This window comes from Taeniopygia guttata, chromosome 2, assembly GCF_048771995.1.
Source record: "Taeniopygia guttata chromosome 2, bTaeGut7.mat, whole genome shotgun sequence".
In the NCBI taxonomy this organism is placed as follows: domain Eukaryota; kingdom Metazoa; phylum Chordata; class Aves; order Passeriformes; family Estrildidae; genus Taeniopygia; species Taeniopygia guttata.
Window position 1 is genome coordinate 126541232 of NC_133026.1, and position 25129 is coordinate 126566360.

Sequence of the window (25129 nt, forward strand, 5' to 3'; positions counted from 1 at the left end):
AAGCACCTCATGCATTATTTCAGAAAAAAAATACTTGTTTCAGCAAGACCAAACACAACTGAAGAGGTTACTACCAAAGTCCTTCATTCCTGCAATGTGGATTGTACAAAATATTCAGACAAAATATTCCTTTTAAAAATGTTATTAAAACCAAAAATCCTTTTTTATGTAAAACTTAAAAAACCCACAAAATAAAAAGCAGGGACAAAGGCATTGTGATTACTGAATGAAAACTCATTTTCTAAAACAGGGTCTTTTATGCAGCCCCAAAGACACAAATAAGATTCAGAGACTATCACCTGCAAAGGGAAAAAAGCACCATTTCCCCAGATTTTTCAGACTATTTAGTAGGCAACAGGGTCTGTCATGTTTAAGTTGAAGAGCAAAAATATAGTAAGGTCATTTGAGGTATAAAATCATCATCATGCAACCATAGCTTCTTTCAATCTGAACATCTTATCTTGACTACAGATTCCTGCCATTGTGGAAACACAGTCAATCTGGTGAACTGCAAAAAAACCACAACTAGATGTGGTGCTTATCCATAAAATATCCATAAAAATGAAGGCACTATATTTTTTTTGTGGAGGGACAAGATTATAACAAACTGGAAAAAGAAAGTCTTTTACATGCAGGTAGTGTGAATTTTTTAAAACATACACATGACTATAAAAGGATGCATGTGTATCTATGTATAAGAGGCCTGTTTTCAGGTGGAGATGCACAGGGAGAGATATGTATTTTATACCCTCTCCTCAACATCAGTGTGAATACCTGTTTAGAGTAGCAATGTAAAAGCTCTTTCTAGACTATGCTGCCCGCAGGAAAGAATGTCATAAAGCAAATGTCACCTCAGTCTGGAAAGCGTGTTTAATTTCAGCTGTTATTTTACTTGATCTTTTACAGAGATACAAAGAATGGAAAGTGTTTTACAAGTCAGCATCATGATGTACTGATCACATAGTAACTAGCTGCCCTCCTAGATTTCACAAGCTGAAGGAAGACTCAGCCCTTCACCATAGCTTTCACACTTTCAGAACCAATTTTTTCCAGTTTAAATTCAAGTAAATTACAGTTATGACAACACTAATCAAATCACTATGAATACCACATACAGAAAAAGTATCCTCTTTGCTGTGGATTTTGCTTACTTCATTATCAGTGGGGATCTTCAGGAAATCTCCATGTGAAAGGACAAGTCAGATCAAACACTTAAAAATGAAAAGGACTGTGTGGGAAATCTCACAAGTTTAAATTTCAAAGAAGTAAGCCACGGGCAGCTATTTATCTGCCACATGCTATAAATACTGTATCTATAATTTAGAAACAGTATTTAACAAAAACTTTAGTTTTTTCAAAAGTTTAATCTACCTTAGGACCTCAGCCTCACCCCCAAGCTGCCATTAGGGTTGGGGTTAGGGTTTGGGGTGTCACAAGGACTACAGCTTGAGGAAAACTGTAGCTGGAATAGGCATGACAAGAGAAGCACGGCACTGCTCCAACAGTGCTGCCTCCACATCCACTTTTAGAATTACAATAATTTTCCTGGGGTTTAAGTCAGTGTACTTAACACAATAAATATACATTAAATCAACACAGCACGCAGTAACAAGATGCACAAATAAATCTAAAGTATAGCGACATTTTATTCGCAAAGACTGTAAGTATGTATTTACACAGTGGTTTTATAATGCAAGCTCATGGTAATTGTCCTTGGCATGTTATTTTCTTTTGGAAACAAAATCTTCCTTATACACCAAATTTAGAATTGTATGGCTAATCGTACTACCAATATGGTTAATATAGAGAGGGATATGCATAAACAGATACCCTAAACTTGCATATTGGAAACATTGCCACAAGAATACAGTTTTGGGAAACCACCTAGTGTGTCTAGAGGACACGGACTAAATAAAAACTGAAAGTAGAGTAAGTCACTGATTGCTTTACATGATTGCTCATACATTCATAATGCTGAAGCATTTGGAGGATATAAATCATCCAAAATACAAAACAATTGTAAAAGTCATAAAGTTAAAGTGCTAGGACCTAGACAGAACTGAAAAGTTGTTGCCATGCCTTAAAATGAATGCTGTGAAATATTGGACATATTATAGCTTGAAAACATAGGTATTTTCCCTCATTCTCTGGTCCATATCCATGAGTGGGAGAAAAGAGAGGTGAAAAGCCACAGGCGCGTTTAGCCCATGATCCACACAGATCATGGAAAGGCAAGTGAGTTGTTCTATTTACATTTATTTCATCCTGTGGAACTGTCACTCCTTGTGGAAAGCTACAAATCTATACCTTTAAGTTAAATTACTTTGCTAGTCTGTGAAAACTTGGCTTGGTGAACAGGCATTACAAAAGCTTACTGAGTAACCTTAACATAAAGCTCTCAAATACGTCCCTGTATCAGGCAGCTATTACCATTGGCAAGGGTGAACTTGCACTTACTGGAAATTGCGAAACTATCTTTTTGAAATACTGTTATGCTGAAAAATCTTCCTAGGACAAGCGCGGAGGAGATAAGCGACTGAGACAAAGCTTTTCTCACTTCGCTTGAGCAATGAGTACACACCGGATGGGGCTCTGAGCAACCTGGTCTAGTGGAAGGTGTGTCCTGTCCTGGCAGAGGAGTTGGGACTAGATGATCTTTAAGGTGCCTTCCAACCCACATCATTCTGTGATTCTATGCAGCGAACAGTTCACAGCGGCGATTAGCGCTCGGCTCTAGCATCCTGCAGCATTTTTCGAGTGCAGAACCCGCCCGCGCCCCGGCGGAGGGGGCTGCGCCTCCTGTGCAGCGCAGGGACGCTCCTTGGGGACGGGGGATGCTCCAACCCGAGGGACGCGGCGGGCACGGCGCTCCCGCAGCTCCCGCAGCTCCCGCAGGACGAGGCCGCCGCCCCGCGCGGCACCCGGGGCACGCCAGCACCGCGCTCCCGGCTCGCTCCTCCCATCCCGCTGCTCCGCCTTCCCCGACCCGCGAGCCGTGGGACGCTTTTTCCGTGAGGAAGTGTCTCGTCGGTGGGGTAGAGGAGGAGAGAAGCGCTGGCCAACTGGAGAGCAGGCGGGGCAGGGAGGTGCGGGGAAGGCAGGACGGGGCCGGAGGAGCGGCGCGCCGGGCCCCGCTGAGCCCGGCGGAGTGCGAGCATGAGCGGCGGGGATGGCGGTGGGGGCCGGGCGGGCGCCCTCAGCTGCGGCCTCCCCTCCATCCCCTCCAGCAAACTCCCGGACTTGCGATTTATCAGCCGGGGCGCTTACGGGACCGTGTCCGCCGCCCGGCACGCCGACTGGAGGGTCCCGGTGGCCCTGAAATGCCTGCAGGGGCCGCTGCTAGACAGGTAACGGGGGGCAGGGGCCCGGCGTGGGCATCGCGGGCAGGGGCGGCCCGAGCCCGCCCGGCACTAACCCAGCCCCACAAAGGGCCAGGGGCCGGCCGAAGGTGCCGGCCTGGGTTCCTGAGGTCTGTGGATCAGATCCTGCTGTTTCCGTAGCCAGCCTTGCTTTAATTCCGCGGAAAGGGGATCCCACCAGGATGATTCAGCTTGGGCCAGGAGAAAGCACGGACCGGCCCTGGAGCTTCCTCTCTCGATTATTGTAAAAGAGTGGTTTCGGTCTCGGTCTCTGAGACACTAAGTTGTTTCTTTTGGGGTTTTTTTTTTCTGCACTGTGAGCCTTGAGCCTGCCTCATGGTGGGATTGACAGAGTTTAGTTTCTTGCTGGGTCTGTTGGTTGCTAGCCATTTTGCTGAGGTATTCGCAGGATATTAAAGTACAGTGATTATTGTAGTTTTGGAGTTTACATAGAGGAGAAGAATATCGGGAGTATACTGTTCTATCTACTAGAGACTGCATCTAGAAGAAGCTTCTCTGAGACCATGCAAAATTATTATTTTCCCCAGATCTTACAATACTGAGAGAAGCTGATTTAAAATAACAGGATTGTAGACTCCCCTGTAAAACTGGTACTGGTATTTTCCGTGTAACAATTGGGTTCCCCGTTTTCCAGGTACCCAAGTGGCAGCATATTTATTACAGGAGCTGTCTGTCACTCCATGTAAGGGGACAGCAAGTTTTACTTTTTTGTCAATGTCTTATTCAATCCCCATAGTTCCAATTTGTTAACATATCAATGCAAATTTGCCTCTTCTTAGGTTGCCTGAAGCCTACTTGACTGTAAACCTGCCTCTGAGTCTTATCTTGCTGTCTTCAAGCTTTTGCCTCAGGTTTCTTTGACTTAGTACTAGGCCTTTAGGTAGGATAACTTCACCCAGAAAGGCTTCTAGTCTTGTGACTCAGTATACTCAAATATAAGACAGGTTGTTTTAAGCTCTTTCACCTCTTATTGCCCAGGTTTGTGTATACACAGGCTTTATCTCTGAAATCTTGCCTGAAATGGAATCTCAGTTATGTTGTGTTTTCTGATAAGTTGGGGGAGGGAGGGGATGGATGGGTGTTGTGGGGGATTTTTTGTTTTGGAATTTTTTAAAATATCTGCTTAAATCCCAGCTAATTGGAAATACAGCATTTATCCTCAGAACACAGCTGGGAGAAACCACCAAGGCTATTTTTAGACTTGTAAGAATTTGGATTAGTAGGATATCTAACCTGTGAAATTATGATTAGAAGGGCAAGTGAGGTAATCAAAATAAATCAGTCACCCACCATGATGCCTTAGGTTTTAGCTTTTATATTCCTCTGACTCTGTACTGCTTCAGGATGTAGTTCTGAGCTTCATATTAAGGGATAGTAAGCTCTCTTCACAGAGTAGCTAGGCAAAATAATTCCTTTCCTAGCTTGGAACCAAGGACAACCGCCCAAATTACAGGCCCGAGAGCATAAACAACGTGGACTGAAGGGAGAAAAAAAAGAAGGATCAGACTTCATAACCTAAAGCTATAACTGGACAATTAACTCCAATATGCTAATGGACCAGAACTTATAAAAGTGAGAGACCTCGTGACTGGTTGTGCATTTTGTGACCATTTTGGCTTCATCTTGGGTGTAACCTTGGCTGGCCTGTTGTACCGCCTAAGGTGTATCCATTGAGGCCTCCTAATAAATGCCTACTTTATTCTTTAACTCTGCCTAGCCTTTGTTCTAGGGCAGCCTTAATAAGGCATCACCATATATCATGCAAAGCCCAGAAATGCTGTCAGAAAACTAAAAGGTGTAAAAATCCATTATACCTGAGTCTCAGCAGCAGGTCCTTTGTTGATTGTACGGTAGGCAATATAAAATGCCAGCCGGTAAGTGTTGTCAGGAATAGGGATGAGTTCATGATGCCATTAATTCCCCAAGTGAGAAGCATGTGCTGTGCATCCCAGAATATGGTATGTGACCAGGCAAAGAGCAAAGCCAGTTGGGAAGCTGTTCTGGGAATGTGCTCATTTAGGTATTACTCAGTGCCCTTCTGGCATGGAGCAGACAAAGGTGAAGTGACTGACAGGCACAGGAATAGACTGCAGTGTCACAATTTGTTTCCCAGCTACAGCTGAATCCCATGCTAATGTGCCTTACTGTCTGGGAAAACCCCAAACTTTCTCAAACCTACTCATTCTGGAGAGAGGGAGGAAGGAGGAAGGTGTAAAGTCGTCTCTTCCATCCCACGCTTGTATCAAAGGCTGTCTTTTTACTTCTGTCATTTCCTACAAGTCTTTTTCCATCACACAGATAAAAGGCCCTTAATTTCATATCCATCTAAATTCAAAATTTCCTGCTGCTAAGAGCTGCAGGCTTTAGTTCACTCTTTTTCCATATATCCTGACAGCCTTTTCTTTGTGAGTGCTAAGCCCACCTTGCTGGATCCAGACTGCCCTGAGTGCTTTGGGGTGTGCCCTGAGCTCAGTGGGCACAAGCCAGCTCTCACCCAGGAGCTGTGCTGTGCACATAACACAGCGCTGTGCTGAACCAGTCGTGGTGGGCATAGCCCTGGCCCCAGCACAGCCCTATTGCTTCTGAGTCAGGCTGGCTCACATCCAAAGGATCAATGTGCTGTAAATGTCCTGTATTTGAATATCCTAGTCATGTACTTGTACCAGTCTCCACTAAGATCTAAAAGCTTTTTTTGCTGAATTATGTTTTGTGATCCAACCATCCTCATTGGCAACAACCCATTTTTTTCAAGACGATTTAAGATATAAGGCATACCAAATAGTTTCCATTTTCAGGCATGGAATCGTACTCAATCTTGAATAAAACTTGGCCTTCTCAAATCCATGTGCTGCAAGGCCTGAATTTGTGAAGATGCATCAAACCCACATTTATGAAGAGTTTTGAGGATTTACACAGTCAAATTCAGGCATCCAAAGGCATCCCTCATGAGGCTGGTCTATTCCTGCTTGCTGTGCATCCAGGGGATGTTTTTTCCAGAGGGTGATTCAAAGCAGGAGCTGTTTGAGAGAGCAATTTATGTGAAAACAAAACATAGTTAGTTGTTCCTTCAGAAAGGAACTTACTTTCCTTCAGAAGTCAAAAGTGCATTCCTTTAGCCCCTATTATATTAGTGTACATCAGAGTCCACAAGATTTTAATGGTTGGAGAATCATGTGTGATAAAATCTCCACTCTCTAGGAGATAAATATTGGGCTTGAGTGAAAACTCAGCATTTGAAGGTGTTCAGTAAAATGGGACAAATGCAGCTGGTTGTTACCTTTATGGTTACAAGGAATGGTGGAAGCTGGAAGTTCTGACTTTATCCTTATTTATTGGAAACATGGATGAAATGTGTGATGGAAATAGATTTGTGTGGTACAGCAAAACCATGGAAGCTGTCTTGTCTGCGTTTGCAGATTCTGATTTGTCTTACACTGTCTTACTCTCAAAGCAGAAACCAAGTGGTGGAAAGGTGGCGCATACAGGGATATAATTACACAGAGAATATAGTGAACCCAGCATTTGCTTGGAGTTCGTAGTACTGATCTGGTAATGTATTTTATTTGTTTGCTTGTTTTCTTTAAGCGATAGAAACCACCTTCTAAAAGAAGCAGAGATATTACACAAAGCCAGATTTAGTTACATACTGCCAATTTTGGGAATCTGCAACGAGCCTGAATTTCTGGGAATAGTAACAGAATACATGACCAATGGGTCATTAAACCAGCTATTGCATGGGGTAAGTGTACTTGTGGTCTCTAAATATGATACCTGGCTGCTTCAAGTAGATTGCAGTTTTCATATTTAATTAGTATAGTAAAGTATTTTATTTATAATATTTCATGTTAGAAGACAGTATCCCTAGTAGTTTTGGTGCTCAGACCTTCTGTATCTCAAAAACACAACTAAATTCAGCTGACTTAAGTTTTGTTATACTTTTTTCTTTAATGTTTTGACCTATAACAAGCTTTATGTTGAATTATTACATACAGTCACTTTAAAAATCTCAGTTGTTCTCTAATTAGATTCTGAAATAATTATGCTTGCTTCAGTCTGGGTTTCTGAATTACTGCCAAAACAATTGATTTTTTTCATGAGTTTGAATATTCTTTAAAAAAATGATGATTTTGACTTTCATTTATAGAAGCTAAATATTGCTAATATAAAGAGGTAGGATTATTCAAAGCTACTGCCGTTGTGTCTCAATAGAACTAAAGTCTACCTGTAATCAGTACACATCTCATTCCTTGGAGAGCTCAGCTGTGTTTTTCACAAAGGCATTAATGCCCATATAACTTTTAAGACTTCAGCTGAGTTTTACTTCATTTTTCTTGCTGTATTATTATTTATAAATGTAGTATTTTGTGCATAGTTTCAATACAGTTTTGCTTTGTTCCCCAATGTCAATTGCAGATATAATTTTTGCTATTCTTTTTGTAGGACTTATAAATTGTGAGTTGCAAGTTTCGTGCAGAAGTTCATCTGTAATTCATATTTCCATATGAATGAGTAGTGTCACAAATGTTCAACATCATGTATAGCAGTCATGAACTACTATGTGAATGCTAGGGAATGGAGACATAGCACTGCATAGTTATTATTTTTTGATAATGCTTCTTTTAACAGCTAATGAGTCTTAATGCACCACTATAGTTTTTTTAAGGAGTTTTTGTAATGTATGTTTTAAAAGATTACTGTTTGCCCAAGTCACTTTCTTCTTTTTATAAAATAAGTCTTTGTGTGTGCTGTTAGAACAGAGGATTATATTCTGGTTTTGTGGTTTTATCTTGTCAGAAAGATGTATATCCCCACATTCCCTGGTGCCTGAGATTCCGTATTCTTTATGAAATTGCTTTGGGAGTAAACTATTTGCACAACATGAATCCTCCATTGCTGCACCATGACTTAAAAACCCAGAACATTTTGCTGGATGATGAGTTTCATATTAAGGTAGGGTTATTTAATTCTTACATTCTTCAACATTCAGAATGAGTGAAAGTGAGGGGATGTAATTGTATGGTGGATTTTTTTCTTTTATCCTTGCAGACAGAACTTCAGAGTTTTTCTTTTGGAAACTCTGTATTTTATCTGACTGAAAAGACCAGAAAGATAGAATTTAGGCTGTTTCTGCTATAGCAGTAGCTGATACTCAATAGTGGTGACACTCCTGTTTGTCAGCATTCCAAGGCTAGCTACATCTGGCACTTCCTGAGAAGAAAATAGAAAGTGGTCCTGCCTGAGATGCTCTGACAAGTTACTTCTGATAGGCAGTAGGTCAAATTCAAATGTTAATGCTCCATTTGATACTTATAATGCAATATGGACATATTGTTCTGTTGATGCTGTATAAGAGCATGTAAAACAGGACTTTGAAATCTTACTGTGTTGGAAGATGGCTTTTGTGAAGCTCTCCTTAGAACACGCAAACACATGCAGTAGTATCAGTAGTTAAAAACTTTACTTCTGCCTTTTAAAATATCACTGCCATGATGTGGAAAAAGAGACTGAAAGTACTTCTGACAAAATGTTTAGGTGCTTGCATAATTGCAAGAGTAGGTTTTGTTGTTTCTTGTTACTTTGAAAAGATCTGGCTTTACAGCTGATAGAATTGATAGAAAGTAAATGGAAATAACAGATACTTCACACCAAATTTATACTGAAAAGTAAATGTTTCAGTTGCTATAAGTTGACTCTCCTTGTGAGTCCTTTGAGCAAAGATCCACTGCTGGTTTCTTCTTTCACCATTGCACAGAAATTTTTCTTGGCAGCAAAGTGCCTCACATGGCTTTGTCTCTGCTCACACCCTCAGCAGGTCATACTTCCTCCCACTCAGTTGTGCTGGAATTGCCATTGCCATCGAGCTTCCTGATAAACCTGATCAGGGAGCTAGTCCAAGCCATTTTTTTATCCAGTCTCTTTTTAATCCCTAAGAGCTTTGGTGTGGCCTGGTGCTCTGCCTGATCATATATAAACAGTTGCTTTGCTGAGGCACTTGAAGGGAAGAGGTTAACTCTTGCATACCTGCCCTGCCTCCCTTAAGGAGGTGAAGCAAGATTCTCTAAATTAGTACAGTTTACAGGAAATGCAGACAAGGTTATCATGCATGCCAGTTAGAAGAGATACTATGTATGTATAAGAGTAACACCATTCACAGAGTGCCTCTAACTGTCCCTGATTAACTGAATGGGCACGAGTTAAGACCAATTACAATGAGGAAGGCTTCATGAGAGTGAGTTGTAGAGAAGAAAGGTTACTTTTCATTGTGGATTTTGATGTATGCTCTTCAGAAAGCTTGTTTCTGTTACCTTAATTGGCACAGCTCTTGCACAGGCATCTTGATTGAAAATGTTTTATGTTTTTGCTGTTGTGCAAATGCTGGACAAGTGCAGAGCTGGCTGCTTATCTCCCATGTATGCCAGACACTGCTGCTCAGCCAGCAGGTGCATTCTGCTAAATGTTTCTCTCCTTATCCATAACCTAATCTGACATCTGGTGCCCTGGCTCATGAATGTCTGAGGATGTAAACGGAAGTCAGTTGCTTCTTCATGTAGATGCACTGTATCCTGTAGAAAGGAGCAAGGCCCCAGAGTGCACAGTAAAGAAAATATTCAGCAACTTTTTGCAGCACAGAATAAAAGAATATCAAATTTATTAATTCAGGATTAATACATCATAGTTTTGGGAGTGAGGTGAAGTGCCCAAAAATTATTCTGTGAGAGGAATTGCCTCGGGATATTGGCAATCTGAGTTATGTATGCTATGTATACTAAGCTTGTGCTTTCTTCACAAGGGAGGTACAAGTAATCAATGATTTTTTTGTTTTGCCTTTTTTAACACAAGGAAGTGATTTTCTTCATATGGCACAGCTATCTACAGCAGATTCTTCAGCCAGAGTGTACATGAGTCCTTCCTTAAAATCACAGGATAGGGAAAGGCTATATGGATAGCATGACTCACGACCTGGGAATGCTTTATGGACTGGAGTTGATATTTCCTGTTGCTAGGAGAACCACAAGTTTTTGTGTGTCAGGTTAAGAGCTTTTGGTGACTCCTTTTTCTGGATGTATTTCAGGAATTTCTAACAATTATCAGCAGATAAAACCAGTTTTTCTTCTCAGAACAACTGATTTGACCTTTCCAGATTGCAGATTTTGGCATGTCCAAATGGCGTGTCGTATCCATGTCCCAGTCCAGAAGTGAATCCTCCTTGCCAGAAGGAGGGACAATTATCTACATGCCACCTGAGGATTACAACCCCAGTCAGAAAACCCGGGCAAGTGTGAAACATGATATCTACAGGTAACTCCTGTTGTTCTCTAGTGGGGCTTGAAATCTGAGCTCAGATATGATTTACTGAACTTAGATTTTAACATATTCTCAGCAATTTTATTATTTTCAGAGATAATATCATAGCTATGTAGGCTAAATGGATTTGGAAATAAAGAGTTGAGTGATAGCTGGACTTAATGACTCATTTGTTTTATGCTGTGATGAGCGTAATGCTCCAAAATTAAGCTGAGACTACAGAAGTAGGTGGGGGACTGGTTCTGTAAATGAGTGTACACATACAGACAATGAAGGGAAAGAAGAAAGCCATTCACACCATCAGTCAGTGCACATACTCTTAGAATTTGTGTAATCAACATAATTTTCAGAATGTACTTGGGTGAAAGAAGAAAATGTATTTTTGGAAAGGAGGTAGATAAAAGCAGGGTAGTGGGGTTGGAGAAAGTAGTTACAGTAATCTCGTTAAGGAATAATTTACTTTATGAAAGTTGCAGTAGTTTTGTGTTGTCCTGAGTACAAGTAGTAGAATAGTAAATAGATTGGTAGTAACCCATATAACAAAAGGAAATCTCTCTGAGGATAGTTGAGTTACAGTTGGCTGGTTTAAAATGGTTTGGAGAGCTCAGAGATTACTTAGAACTTTGGAATTATCATATGTAAAGGAAGTTTGAGGAGGCATGAACTGGCCAATCCCTGTGATAAAGTCACATTGTTACATCATTCTGGTGCAGTTTGCCGCCTTTACCTTCACCATTCTCTTTCATGGTTATATCTTGGGGAGAGATGACTCAGTGTCAGAGGGTCCTACTGACTTCCAGGGAAACCACTATTTTCCTTAATTAGCCTTTACCCTTAAGAAACACATGAAGTTCCTTTACATTCCTGTCCAAAGAGTACAGATGACAACACCCCTGCTTTCTTTACCCTTTGATGAGAAGATATGGATAAAGAAAACATTGAAAAGAAAAAAAAGGGATATTGAGGGGAAAAAAGGGTGACTGGCAGTTTAATGAATGGGTAGAGAGGAAGAAGACAAATGTTTCTTAGAAAGAAAATAATATTTTCAGAGGAATAACAACCAAATAGGAGAAAATATGAGAACACATTAGAAGGGCATAAAAAACAGATAAATTAGGAAGGAAAGAGATTATGTGAAAAGAAAGAAGAGAGGCTAAGACAACATTGGAAGGAGAGAAGTTCAAGGCAGGAAGACATGACAGTGCAGAGACAGTGAAGGACCACCAGAAAGGCCACACAGGAGATTCCATGCTCATGATCAGAAGGAGATGCTACAAAGCAGAAATAAGAAAGGAAAACAAGAATAGTGTAAAGGGGAATGCTGCAGTGTTGTAGAACTGAGAAAATAGTATTTAACTGTAGAGAGATTCCAAACTGAACGAAAGATATTATTAAATAGCTGGATGTTTTCTGGATGTCAAACTAATTGATCACAGCTGAGTGTTGTTGAGATGTTAAAGTTAATTTGTGAGGAAGACTCTTTCTTAAAAAAACAATTTGTTAAACTACAGTCAAGCAGCTTAACTTTTACAAAAGGGATGATTTGCTATATTGAAAAAATCAACCTGCATGGATTTACCAGAATACATCAGAAGCAGACTTTTCTAACAGGTAGGACTGCTTTTATTAAAAGCTACATGAATACATTTTATCATTGAAGAATGTTAAAATGTAAGAAGAATAAATAGTTAGGAAAACTTTGTTTATATTATTTGATTTTAAGCATCAGTTATTTGTTTTTACTTCATTTATTTGAATTCTTACTTGGTTGCTGTTGGATGGTACAGTGCTCTAAGGCAGTTAAATGTAACCTGTATGCAAAATTTGGTTCTTCTTAGTGGTGTAGGAAGGAAGCTCAGTGCATACATACCAAGGGTGGGGAGCAAGCCTTAGCAGCAGCTGGTCATGGTGGTTATTTTCTGGAATGACACTGCCACAATGCTTATAAAGACTGGACTGAAAACATGGAAATACACACTTGTCAGCACCTGAAGTGCATTCTGAAGTTGTGGAAGCACTGACGCTTTAGCCTGGATTATCTTTTGTAAATGCTGAACCAGATACTTGAATACAGTGCTATGATTAATATTAGGAGCTTTGCCTGGAATAGAGCTTCATTCAGATGTGGTAGAGTATGTAAGGAAAAGTTGGAAAGAAGGACTGAGAATTCAATGCAGCTTTTAAATGAAATCAGCTAACCTTATTTAAATTGTGAAGTTGTTTAAAGTTACCTATTTCTGATATATTCTGATGGCTGAAGAGAGTGACTAGTTCACTAAAGATGGGGCAAGTTTGTACTCACTGAACCACTTGCCATTCATGTTGGTCTGAATGGAAAAGAAGGTCGTTGAAGCATATGTGTGTTCAATCTCATGGCATTTGTTCAGAGGAGTCTTCCCAAGAGTCTGTTTTGGAATGTGAATGCTGTGTGTAAGTGACATCTCTCCCTGTGGAGAACACTGCAGATGTTGAAAGCATATATGGGGAGGGAGGAAGCAGGAGTGGGCATCCCAAGTGCAAATTTGAATCTTACCTGTCTCTGTGAGGATGTGTTGGGATAGAGCTGTGGACCAAAGCCATCCTCCAGGTTAATATCCAGCTTCCCATGGGAATGTCATTCTGAAAAGATGCCAGAATATTGCATTTAGGACAGAGCAGTTGGCTCTCTGGGGTTCACTTTAATTTGTGTACTGAGATTTAAACTCTATGTATGTAATTCACAACGTATTAGCAGAGCCAAGTTGATTCAGATTTGGAATAGGAGTTTATATGCCATAGATCTTGTCTGTACTTAATAGTATTAACTAGTTCTAGATGAAGTCACTCGCTAGTTTTCATATATTCATGTCACCATTTTAGTTATCTGTAGTCAGTCCCATGTGTGCTTGTGGGACCATTTTACCAAAATGCTTTAAATACAATGTAAAGCTGAGCATATTGTGTTGTTAATTGTCTGTAGTCTAAAATAACATCTTCTGTACTTTTTATACTGTAAACAGTTATGCAGTTATCATATGGGAAGTGATGTCAAGGAAACAGCCATTTGAAGGTAAGGACATGTCTTCCTTTAATTTATTTCTCCTGCCTTGCCTAAAGGTTAAACATGAAACCTGGGGACTTAAGGGGTTACTTTCTAATAATTCAACTTTTAAGCTTGTTGAAGAACACTTTGAAATACTTTTCAAAGTAGACTATATTTTTAGTATCTTTTTCTTTTGTAATTACAGTGTTTTTTCATAAATTAAGAATACCTTTTCTTTAATCAAGAAATGTAACCTTATTTTGATTATTTAAATTCTATGTCTGCAAATGGAATTACTCCTCCTATACACTAAGCTCTTTATATTGCATATATTTCTAATGACTTCACAATGTCTGTTTTGACAGAAGTTATAAACCCCTTGCAGATAATGTACAGCGTGTCACAAGGACAGAGACTAGACTTGAGTGAAGGAAGTCTATCAATGGACATTCCTCATCGAGGGCTTATCATAAGACTGATGGAAAGTGGATGGGCGCAAAACCCAGATGAAAGACCATCATTCTTAAGTGAGTTTACCTTGTCAGATTTCTGTTGAACATGGTACTTACAGAGCAAGGCTATAGTCTTGAAACAGAAGTGTTAAAGATGTCAGGAAATCTGTGTGCTTGGTCTTGCTGTTTATGATAAAGTGCAAGGCTGCTTCCTTCATATCTGTAAGCAAACTTTTATGAAGGGAATTATGTGTGTGCCATAAAACCAGGTTGGTTGTTGGAGTCTTGTGCATTTATCATCTCTTAATTTACCTATAAAAAAGCAGCATGTTTTGTTTAACTATTTGTGTCTGGACTTTTTTGTTTATTGTTGAAGATAATTTGGGTTTTTTTAAGGGGGGAATAGGAGAAGTGAAGTATAAAACTGCGGGATTTATGAGCATCCAGCCAACACCAACGAACCACTGCATATTAGAGAAGTTGTAGTGACTTCAGCTTGTATTTGCATGTCAGTGTAAATCTCTCACTGACACTTTAATTGTTGTATCTCCTTTATCAAGCAAGAACTGGATTTTTCCAAGAAAGGAAATGGATCTAAATGCAATATTTTCTAAAATCAAAAAAAAAAAAAATAGACACATTGTGACTTTTCCATATGCATTCTTGTTTTCCTATGCCAATTAACCAAAAAAAAAAAATAGTAATTTAAATGTGTGGTCACACTGAAGGGAAAATTATCTGGGGTATGTACTATAGTGTGAGCTAACTTGAATTCTCTTTTGAGTGCCATGTGTGCAGTAAGATGGTCTTTGGAAAAAAAACAATGTGTTGCTTTTGCCACTACTTTACTATCATAAAAAGAAAGAAGAAGTTGCAAAACTGTTGCAAAATTAGGGGAAGTCCAGCTTACTGATGGGGAACTTAAGCAATTACCGTAGCATAGAGACACAGACACTGAGGCCAGTGTCATTTGGTTTCACTGGATGGGATAGGTCAGTGGTTTGACTATCCTGGTCCTGCCTCATGCCTTAGGCATGTATTCTGGATATTGCTGTGTTGGGGGTGTGTTTGTTTATTTTTCTGGTATAAGTCTTTACCACCTCATTTGGAGTCAGAAGACAGCAGCCCTCTCTGAGGTCTTATGGTGTTCGGGTCCTATTCAGCTAATCAGGCTTGATGGGACTACTTTAAAACACAGCAAACTCAACAATCTCTCCATTCCATGAGTGTGAGACTTGCATTATCCTGGCCCAGCATTGTCCTGGATCTCTTGGTACATATTTCTTTTGGTGGTGTGAACTATTCTAAGAGAAGCAAGCAGCTCCTCTTTTAGCAGCATAAGTGGTTTGATATGTGTCAATAGACAAATTTTTTGTAAATGTCAGAAAGACACTTTAGTACAGTAAAAACTTGATTTCCAATTCAAACCATTCACCAAGTACTCTTCTTTTGTTTAGAATGTTTAATAGACCTGGAGCCAGTTCTGCGAACATTTGATGAAATAGCTATGCTGGAAGCAGTAATTCTCTTAAAGAGATCAAAGGTAAGTGGCTTTTGTTACAGCCATGAGTTGGTCAAGTGAGTTGGTAGCTTTCCCTTGCTAAAAGAAGCCTAATCCCCTTTGTAATTTCTCCTCAGTTTCCTTTGTCTAATCTTGTATCTTGTTGAAACATGTTTGTGCAGTGTTGTTGTCTTGTCTTATAGCAGAAATTTAATACAGGTAAATATTTCTTTTCCAGTCACTATGTGACTCACAAAGTATTTACAAGAGTGGAAAGAAAGCAAATGTGGAGCAGATATCTCTCAATATACCTCTGGATCCTGAAAAGGTAAATACTTTATGTGTTGCATTTAGTATGTCAGTATCCTGAGAGATTAAAGAAGTTTAACTTGGTAAGGAGAGCTGTTCTGCACTTTACTTTCCTGTGCAGTCAGGAAAGGCATAAAATGCATTACTTGGGCCAGGGTGAAACAAATGCAAAGCCATATATGTGAAGATAGAAAAGGGTGAGCATGCAGAAATCAGTAGGGTATCTAAATACAGGAAAGCTCTAAATATGGCATGAAGCTGTCCAGGGGAGGTTTAGTTTGAATATCAGGAAAAGGTGTTTTACCCACAGGGCGATCAGGCATTGGAACTGGCTCCCTAGGGAACTGGTCACAGCCCCAAGCCCAGCAGAGTTTAAGAATCTACACAGTGCTCTCGGGTAAATGAATCTTGGGGTGGGTCCTGTGTAGGGCCAGCAGCTGGACTTGATGATCCGTGTGGGTCTCTTCCCACTCCATATATTCTGTGAGTCTGTGATCGCCTCAAGGAGGAATGCAGCACACAATGCCTGCCAGTAGTAAGAGGTGGTCTACTGCTCCCTTACACCTCTATGGAGCTTGCTTTGCATTTATATTTTGATTCTTAATGCTGCTGCTTTTGTTCTTACTAGTAGTTAAACTTGTAGACAAGATTGCTGTCATCTTTGAAAATATGTAAGTTTTTTGGGATTACATGCTTTTTGGTATTAAATGCTTTCTTCTGATTTACTGTATTTTAATTGTGCTGTCTATTGAGCATTTAGATAGCAAGGAAAACAGGGTGACGAGAAGATTCTCTGTTAAAGAAATTGCAGCTTCATATTTCTTTAATGTGCCTGTTGGATTTCTTTCAGCCAGTGTACTGTAGCTCCATACAGTGTGATGCACTTCCCCTTCGGAGCATCTCTCCAGATACATCAAAATTCAAGTCTATTCCCCAGTGTAATATCCTCTCATCAGGTGAGATGCTCTTGACTTTGTGTAAATTTAAGTTGCTATTGCAGCTTTATATTCACACTTGACATTGCATTTGTAGTAGAAAGTTGGGTCTCTTCATGTCTGAAAAAAGTCTCTTTTGTAAACTTTGTGCTCTGGGTAAAAAAATAGTGGTTTTAAGCTCTGACTTTCTGTTCCTATCACCTGAGAAGCCTCTGCAGCTCACAGGATGTTTTCCTATTCAGAATTGTGAGTACAGAGCTAATATTTTCTATTTTCTTGTCCCTTCAGACTCTTGGCAGATTAGTTCACTGCATCTTCTTTTTTTTCCTTATTTTCTTTTTTCTTTTTTGTGAACTACTTCTGAATATAAAAAAGGCTACACATTTTAAGGCATTCTAGAAGTTGAGTAAACTCAAAGTTTCCAGTGCAAATTTCTACATCATTTTTAATTCAATAACTAAAAATGTCTCTAACAGACTGCTTTGCAAAAGCATCTGCACAGACCTTTTGTAGCTGTCCCCTTTTGTGAATAGAAGTTGGCAAAATTCCCTGAGAAAACTCAATTGTGAGGTTTTGCTGACATCAGAACCCAGAAACATAAAATGGAACCCAGGTGGAATAGCAAAACATTGTGAAACTAAAACTACATTTGAGTTTCTTCCCTTGACAGAATGTAAATGTATTTCAAAGGAATAGTGTCCTCTGGCATTGCAGGGACCAGGAGTATGTAAGCATACAAGACTATTGACTTCATTGCTATAAAATAAGGACATTAAAAAGTATTCTGAGGTGCTGCAAAACCAGAGATACTCTGGTAGAGGTAGGAGAGCACAGGCAGTTCCTGTTTCAACTCCTGTTTGAGCGCATACACTATTTTTAACTTCTACTCAGTGTACTAGAAAGGTGTAAATACAGGAAGAACTTTGGTAAATAAATTACAGGAGGCTTAAGGACTTCCAGTTACTGGACAAAATGGCAAAAGGAAGTGCAGGGTACTTTGGCTATACATCAACTGAAGCATTTATCTATACAGCATAAAAACCTCAGAGACAAAGAATAACTCATATTTACCTAGCTTAATAAGTGTGTTTTGATAAATTTTAGAACATGGAGTATTAGTTTGAGCATGAGCATGGACTGTAAGGGTAATCACATAAGATAATGATAAATATTAGCCTTTCATGCTGCTATGAATTCCCATTATGTATTGTTGTGTCTGTTTGTGGAGAGCATCAGTGAAAATTTGTTGGTGCAATTAATCTGATTGGTCAGCTGGTGGTTGTTTTATAGAGCTATTGCTTTTATTGTATTTATGTTCAGATACTGTAAAGCTTGTGAAAATAGTGCCTATAAAACCTTACTGCAGAAGAGTTTCTTATTACTTTGCCAATAGCTGCATCAGGTAGTGTTGTAGTGGGAAGCAAGATTGACATTCATCTTGCTTTTCAAACTCAGATGCAATTGTTTCAGGTGCAAGTTCTATTCCAGGTAGCTGTTAGCAAGAGAGGGGTTTGGCATGGCACCAAGGCTCAAGTTAATGACTACAGAGTCTAGCTGAGTTAATGACTACAGATTCTTGTTTTTCCCATCAGTACAATCAGAATACTTTTTCAGAAAATTGCTTCTTCAGAGTTAAGACTTGTCTTCTAGCCCTTAGCCTTTGTTTCCATTTTTCCTTTTCCCCCTTCCGTAGTGAGCTTTTCTTGCATATTTCTTTAAAAAGCTCTTTTCCCTCCTCCCATTTCATTTCTTACAGAGAGTAATCTTTTATTATACTTAGTTTTGCTAGGTGAATGGGATGCACTCTTTTAAAATCCCTTTGTAAAATAAACTTTATTCTTGTAGTATCCTAACTAGTCCTCCTGGTGCATGTTCTAACTTAAGTCAGTCAGAACTAAGGCTACGTAGTATTATGAGAGACATTACAAACTTCTTCTGTCTATGAAATCCCACTTACTTACTATACCTTAGAATTTTATTTTTCCTTTCTCACAAGGTCCTTCATTACAAACCTGCTTAGGGTCTCACCTCTAACCATTAGCCCCAGCTTAAAAGAGAAAGTATAGATCTCATATTTTTCCTTATTTTTCCCTTATTTTTCTATTTCTGTTACTCCAGCTCCAATCTTCTAGATTACCTAGGTCTTTTTTAGTAACTTGAGTCAATCTGTTTTTTTTTCTGAATAACATTTGAATAACTCTCATTAGCTATTAGCTTTTTGGGGGTTTTTTTTGGTTTGTTGTGTTTTTGGGTTTTTTTTTGTTTTGTTTTGTTTTTTGTTTTTTTTTGGGGGGAATGGGGTTGTTTAGCTTGGGGAACAAGAGGCTCAGAGAGGAAATTATGCTCTTTTGCTCTCTGCAACTACCTAAGAGAAGATTGTGGCCCTGTGGAGGCCTCTTAACTGACAAGCAATAGCAGCAAGCAGAAGGATAAGAGGAAATGGCCCTGAGTTGTGCCAGGGGAGTTTTAGATTGGATATTAGAAAAAATTTCCTCATGGAAAGAGTTGTCAAGCATTAGAACAAGCTGCCCAGGCTGCCCAGGAAAGTGGTGGAGTCACCATCCCTGGAGATATTTAAAGAATGTGTAGATGTGGCACTTCAGGACATGGGACAGTAGTGAACTTGGCAGTGCTGGACTTGATGATCTTAAGGGTCTTCCCAATAGAAACAATTTTGTGATTCTATGATTGCATTTTCTTGTGCTGTGTTCACTGGTGCAGGTCATTCTCTCATACCAGTACAATCTTGTCACAGGGACATTTCTCTCTCTCTCAGGATTTTTCATAGAGGTGCACAGAGAGAAAGAAAGAGAAAACAATTTCTCTTTCTGCTCCTTGTTTTTCTCATGTGGAATGTGCTTGGAGAATTGTTTACCTGGGGTGATTGATTGGTTGGATTCTGGTGAGATTGAACCTGATGGCCAATCCGATCCACCTGTGTCTGAACTCTCATGAACAGGGTCACGAGTTGTGAGTTAGATATGGTAGTTAGAGAAAGTAGTATGTAGTTTTAGAATCTTCCTTTACATAGTATATTAATGTATTATAGCATAGTTATAATAAAGAAATCATTCAGCCTTCTGAACTGAGTCACACATCATAATTTCTTCCCATTGGGTTTGCCTGCATTTACAATACAATCCCACTAGTTTTGTCTTTATGTTAGGAAATTAAATATGTGTGCCTGAAAATGTATAACAATCTATCCCAGGATAACTGCTTGAAATACTTTCCTGAAATGGTCTTTCACTCACAGTGGTTGTGTCCTAATCCCCTTTTTCAAGCAGTAGGTAATATCTGCTGCTTCACAGTACATAGCTCTGCCCAACTTTATCCCTTGTTCATGAAATAAAATACTAGCTACTATGAGTTCTAGCCCACCAGTTTAAAACACTGAGAATGGACTTTCTTCCACATTTTCCTATTCCTGCTCTGTGTACTTACAGACATATTCTTCTACAGGTCAAGAAAGAGCTGGGAATACAACTTCAGATTTCCCCATTGGACAGGTAATCTTGAATTGTCCATGGGGCTACCTCACTGTGTCTTTACATGTTCATCTGAATTCTTGCAGTTAGTTAACATCTTAGTTATTGTGTCTTTATCAAGTGACACTGTGAAAGTCAAATCAAAGCTATTTGCAGAGTTAGGCACATGTCCTGTAGTAATTTCTTACCAGCTGTTTGTTATCTCTTCCTTGTGTCATTCCTACTGCTGCTTTCACATCTGTCATCTTTTTCTACTATAAAAAAAATTCTAAGGTTAGAAACAGTTAAACTTCCCCCCAGTAGAAATACTTTTTACTTTTCTTTGCAAAAGTTTACATGAAGCTTTCATGAAGTCATATCCTGTTTTGATGGTCTACAAAAAGCTTCCATTGGCCTCCCACTAAATGCTAACTTCTCCCACTGCTCTTCATGTCCATTTCCCCCATCTGAATCTTTATTTTAATATTCTCATCTTTGTTACACTGCCAAACTTCATCAAAATAAATTAGTCTGCTTTCCTGCTGATTTTTAGTTACCTCTCCAAATACTCAAAGGATTTATTTTGTTCTTCTAGTCCCTACAAAACCTTTCTCTCAAACAGAGCTTTTTTGTTGAGATTCACATCTACCAGTTTATACTCCCAATATTTCTTTAAAATGAAGCAGGACTCCAAACCATAGTCAGGCCCTGGTAAAATATGAGGGGCATAAATGTACTCAGAATTTGAGTATAGGGACTAATTTGTTGTATATCATGTAAAAGTAGCTGGTTTATTACTTCTTCCGTGAAATTGCTCTAAATAGTCTCCGGTGGGTATATTTTATTTGTGCACAGAAGTAATACAGCTTGTTCTTTTTCTTTTTCTTCTCTTTTTTTTTTTTTTTTTTTTTTTTTTTTTTGTCTCAAGATGGAAATTCTGGGTCTCTACACTCTCTTAGCAGCCACAGCATGGATGAAAATCTGTCTGTAACTCAAAGTGCCAGACTCCTTGTGCATCCATACAGTGCTGTTCTCTCAACTGACAAGAGAGTTTCAGATGCCTCAAGTTCTGCATCCCACGTGCTGCGGTCATCACCGATTCCTTCAGGTACAGCAAACACTACTTGATTCCAAGACCCACAATAAGTGTTCTAACATTGAATGTATGTCTGTATGAAATGGATACTGGAACTGGTATTCACAAGCAAAATGAAAACAAAACATCTGCATATTAATAATGCAAAATTAAGTAATTCTCTCCTTGTTGACTTATATTACAAAGTAAGCAAAACACAGTGAAAAATGTGATGAAGTACAGGTACCTGTAGCTACTAGCTTTTTTTCTCTCCTCTTAATCAGATTCCTTCTGCCATGGGTCTTCTTTATCCCATTCCCTTTGCTCATAGTATTTCCATTATTTCCTACTGCTGTAGCAGTGCTCCAGTCCAGCAGAACAGGGGAGAAACTTAGCTCAAACTTAGTCACCTTGTTGCCTGTCACTTCACACTTTTTAGGCTTTCCAGTCTTCCATTTAGTAATGGTGGGGCTGAGAAAACCCAACAACTGTGTCAGCATATCACCTGTAATGATCCTCTGTGTTAGTTAGGAGCCCACTACGTTATATTCTTGTGCATCAAATAACTGTTAAAAGTTAGCACAAAAATTAACAAAAAGAAACTTTAATGAGTAATTATTCATGTATATTTTTGAGAGGCCACATAATAATATGCAACTTTATAAAGATCTGTTGCATATAAAGATCATCTCTCTTCTGGAAATATGAGAATCAACACTCTTTCACTATGTGAAACCTCACCTTAAGAAAAATAGCAGGAAACTACAGGGATGTTTTCAGTAATCTTCAATAAAAATCGCCCTGGAAAGTAAATTTACCGCCTGTCTCTTTTTAGTACCATGTCAGGTTGAACACTGGAACAGGTTGCCCATGGAGGCTGCAGAAGTGCCATCACTTGGAGAGGCTCAAAATTCAGCTGGACAAGGCCCTGAGCAACCTGAGTTATCCTAGAAGTTGGCCCAGCTTTAAGCAGGACATTACATCTGATGACCTCCTTGAGGGTGCCTTCTAACCTAAATTATTCTGTGATTCAGATAGAATAAATACTCTAACCACAAAATTTGTCAAATTGGAACATTTTAACAGTTTATTTCCAATTTGTTCTTTATTCTGTGGCTATATTTGTTGAGACAGTTACAATCTCTTCCTTTTTTCTAATCCTTTCCAATCTCAGATTTTGTATTGGAAACCATACAACAGAATGTAGCTCATCAGTGGATACAAAGTAAAAGAGAAGAAATTATTGATCAGATGACTGAAGCATGTTTGAATCAATCACTGGATGCTCTTCTGTCAAGATTTTTACTCATGAAAGAAGATTATGAACTTATAAGCACCAAACCTACAAGGACATCAAAAGTACGACAACTGCTTGATACTTCAGACAGTCAAGGAGAGGAATTTGCCAGAATTATAGTACAGAAGTTGAAAGATAACAAACAGCTAGGACTTCAGCCTTATCCAGATATTGTACCTAATTCTCAAAGACTGCATCTTTAAGTTTATTCTTTCTTTATGAAACCATGTGAATATTTCTTACAACATGATTCTTGTTTCTATATAGTATTTTATTTATGTGCAGTTTTGTCTTTACTATGCCTTTGTAGACTCTCAGAAATGACCCTGACTTCTTCTAGCCTGCATTTGGTCAGTGACCAATTAATTCATTGGAGTGCAATCATAAAGCCAAACACTTGACAGTTGTTGACTCAGTTTGTAAAAATATTTTGTTTATACATGACAAAGAAAAACATTAAAGGTCCACCATTTTACGTATTTGCCGTTTATACACATCCTTTCATTTCATCTCACAGGATTGAGATATCTCATTTTAACATGGCATGTTTGTTTTTCTCATTCCATCTGCTCTGTCTCACAGAGGAGGTAAAAAAAAATTAGGTGCTCTTTTCCAGGGCTGTTCTGCTGTGTGTATAATAAACTTCCTTCCTTAAGCCATGCTGGTGTGCATCCAGGAGAGGAGTGGTAGGTGAGAGGAAGTTTATATTGCATTTTTGCAGGTTATTTATTGTTTTGGTTTGGTTTTTTTTTCCTCATTTTGTTGCCAGAGCAAGTGCCTCAGACTACAGCATAAGAAGAATTTTAGTCCAAAGAGGAGCCAAAGGGGAAGGAGGACGTTGTGCTTATCATTTTTGTTCTGCTCAGAAGTGATATAGTAGAAAGGCTGCTGCTATAGCATCTTACATTGTGTGGTTATAACCACTTCAGCTATTCTTGAGATCATAGTAGGGTGAGATCCAGGAAGAACTTACATAAGGGCATCCTCAATTAATACCTCTTTAACATTTCCTTGGTCACCTGCCTTGCCTTTGTCACCTGCTATCTGACCACCCTTTACCATTCTCATCTGCCATAAATACTTCTCATGTGATGTTGCTAGATCAAACTTGTAACTTAATTTTTGGTATTTACATAATGAACTACATAAGTAGTTGGGTCTGTACAAAGATCAATTGTGCCCTGCCTTGCCGTGCTGGAAGTAATGTGCAGGGCTTTCTTCTGCTATCACCTGCTTTAACCTTCTCCAGATCACACTCTCTCTCCTTTTTTATCTGCAAGTAACATGTTGAGGCACAGGTGGGGCTACCTGAGAGGAAAAGGTATGTGGTATTTTTTTCAGTTCATTTCACAAGCACTTAGTGACTTTATCTAGATGACTTCAAAACTAGTAAAAAAATTACTTGTTTTAATTTGTCAGAATTATCAAAATAATCTGCACAGGCAGATTATTTTTGCAAGCACTAATAAATAATTACAATTTCTGCTCAGACTATCTAAAATTTGGGAAAATCCAAACTCCACATGCAAGAATGGTGAAATATATCTAAATTACCATATAAAAAGGAGCAGATAAATGAAAAATCCTAAGTGATGGCTGTTTCCAAACCTATGGAGATGTGAGATCTCCTCCATTTCAATGATTCAGGTTTCGGCGTGGGTATTACTGGTTGCCAACAGCTTACTTTTTTCAATATCTTTATGATTTTGTGAACTGACTTACAAGACTACAATGTATAGTTTAGTGGATAGCAGAGGTTTAAAATTGTTTTTAATAAAGTAAGTTTTTGACATGAACCGGGTATTTGCCTTTTATCATGCTTCTCTCTGGAAGCTGTAAAATTAAAGTTAGATAGCTGAAACCAGGATTATGGTGCAATGAATGGCTGTGGTTTTCCTAGAGCAGACCTAACGATGTCTAGCAGGGAGAGATCTGAGGAAAGCTGATGCCAGAACTGTGTGTTTCACTGCACATCACATTTTAAGCATCAATTGTTCATGATTATTGGTGCTTAAAATAAGGTTTGTGGCTTGCAAGGTGGCAAAGTAACATTTCTTCAATGTGTGTCTAAAATTCATCATGTAGTAGGAACTTTCCTGAGGACCCACTGTAAGACAGCTACGTTAGAGAGAAGAGCATCCTGCAGCTTTCAGTCTCCCTGCTGACTCCTGCCTGTCAGTACAGAATTCGCTTGGTTTCCCTTAATTACAATTATAAACTCCCTATGGAGTCAAATGCAGGAATGGTGCTGTCACACTGCTGCAGCCACTATGGGCTGCTCCTCTTCATGTGCCATCACCCTGAGGTGGCACAGCTGCAGAAAAAGTGATTTTCTACCCCCAGCTTTGAATAAGCCCACGTCTGTAAGACCATGAGCATTCCAGCC

General features: G+C 39.1%; 1 protein-coding gene and 1 long non-coding RNA gene across 3 annotated transcripts; one reads left to right on the forward strand and one right to left on the reverse strand.

The window, feature by feature from the left end:
• Positions 1-2912: 2912 nt before the first annotated feature.
• Positions 2913-24539, forward strand: RIPK2 (receptor interacting serine/threonine kinase 2). 2 transcript variants are annotated; one of them, XM_032747013.3, is made up of 11 exons: positions 2913-3347; positions 6966-7119; positions 8175-8330; positions 10522-10679; positions 13685-13734; positions 14073-14234; positions 15617-15702; positions 15899-15988; positions 16820-16925; positions 21300-21479; positions 22282-22614. In XM_032747013.3, the coding sequence occupies exons 1-11, from the start codon at positions 3157-3159 to the stop codon at positions 22395-22397; spliced, it is 1449 nt and encodes a 482-aa protein (XP_032602904.3). In that variant the 5' UTR covers positions 2913-3156; the 3' UTR covers positions 22398-22614. The 2 variants fall into 2 exon arrangements, with proteins under 2 accessions (XP_032602904.3, XP_002198519.5); XM_002198483.7 differs by lacking the exon at positions 22282-22614 and adding an exon at positions 22621-24539 and having other exon boundaries at positions 2954-3347.
• Positions 10013-14077, reverse strand: LOC140682452 (uncharacterized). The gene is made up of 2 exons (XR_012054222.1): positions 13219-14077; positions 10013-13132 (listed from the first exon to the last, which is right to left on the reverse strand). It is a non-coding gene; the product is annotated as an uncharacterized lncRNA (long non-coding RNA).
• Positions 24540-25129: the final 590 nt, after the last annotated feature.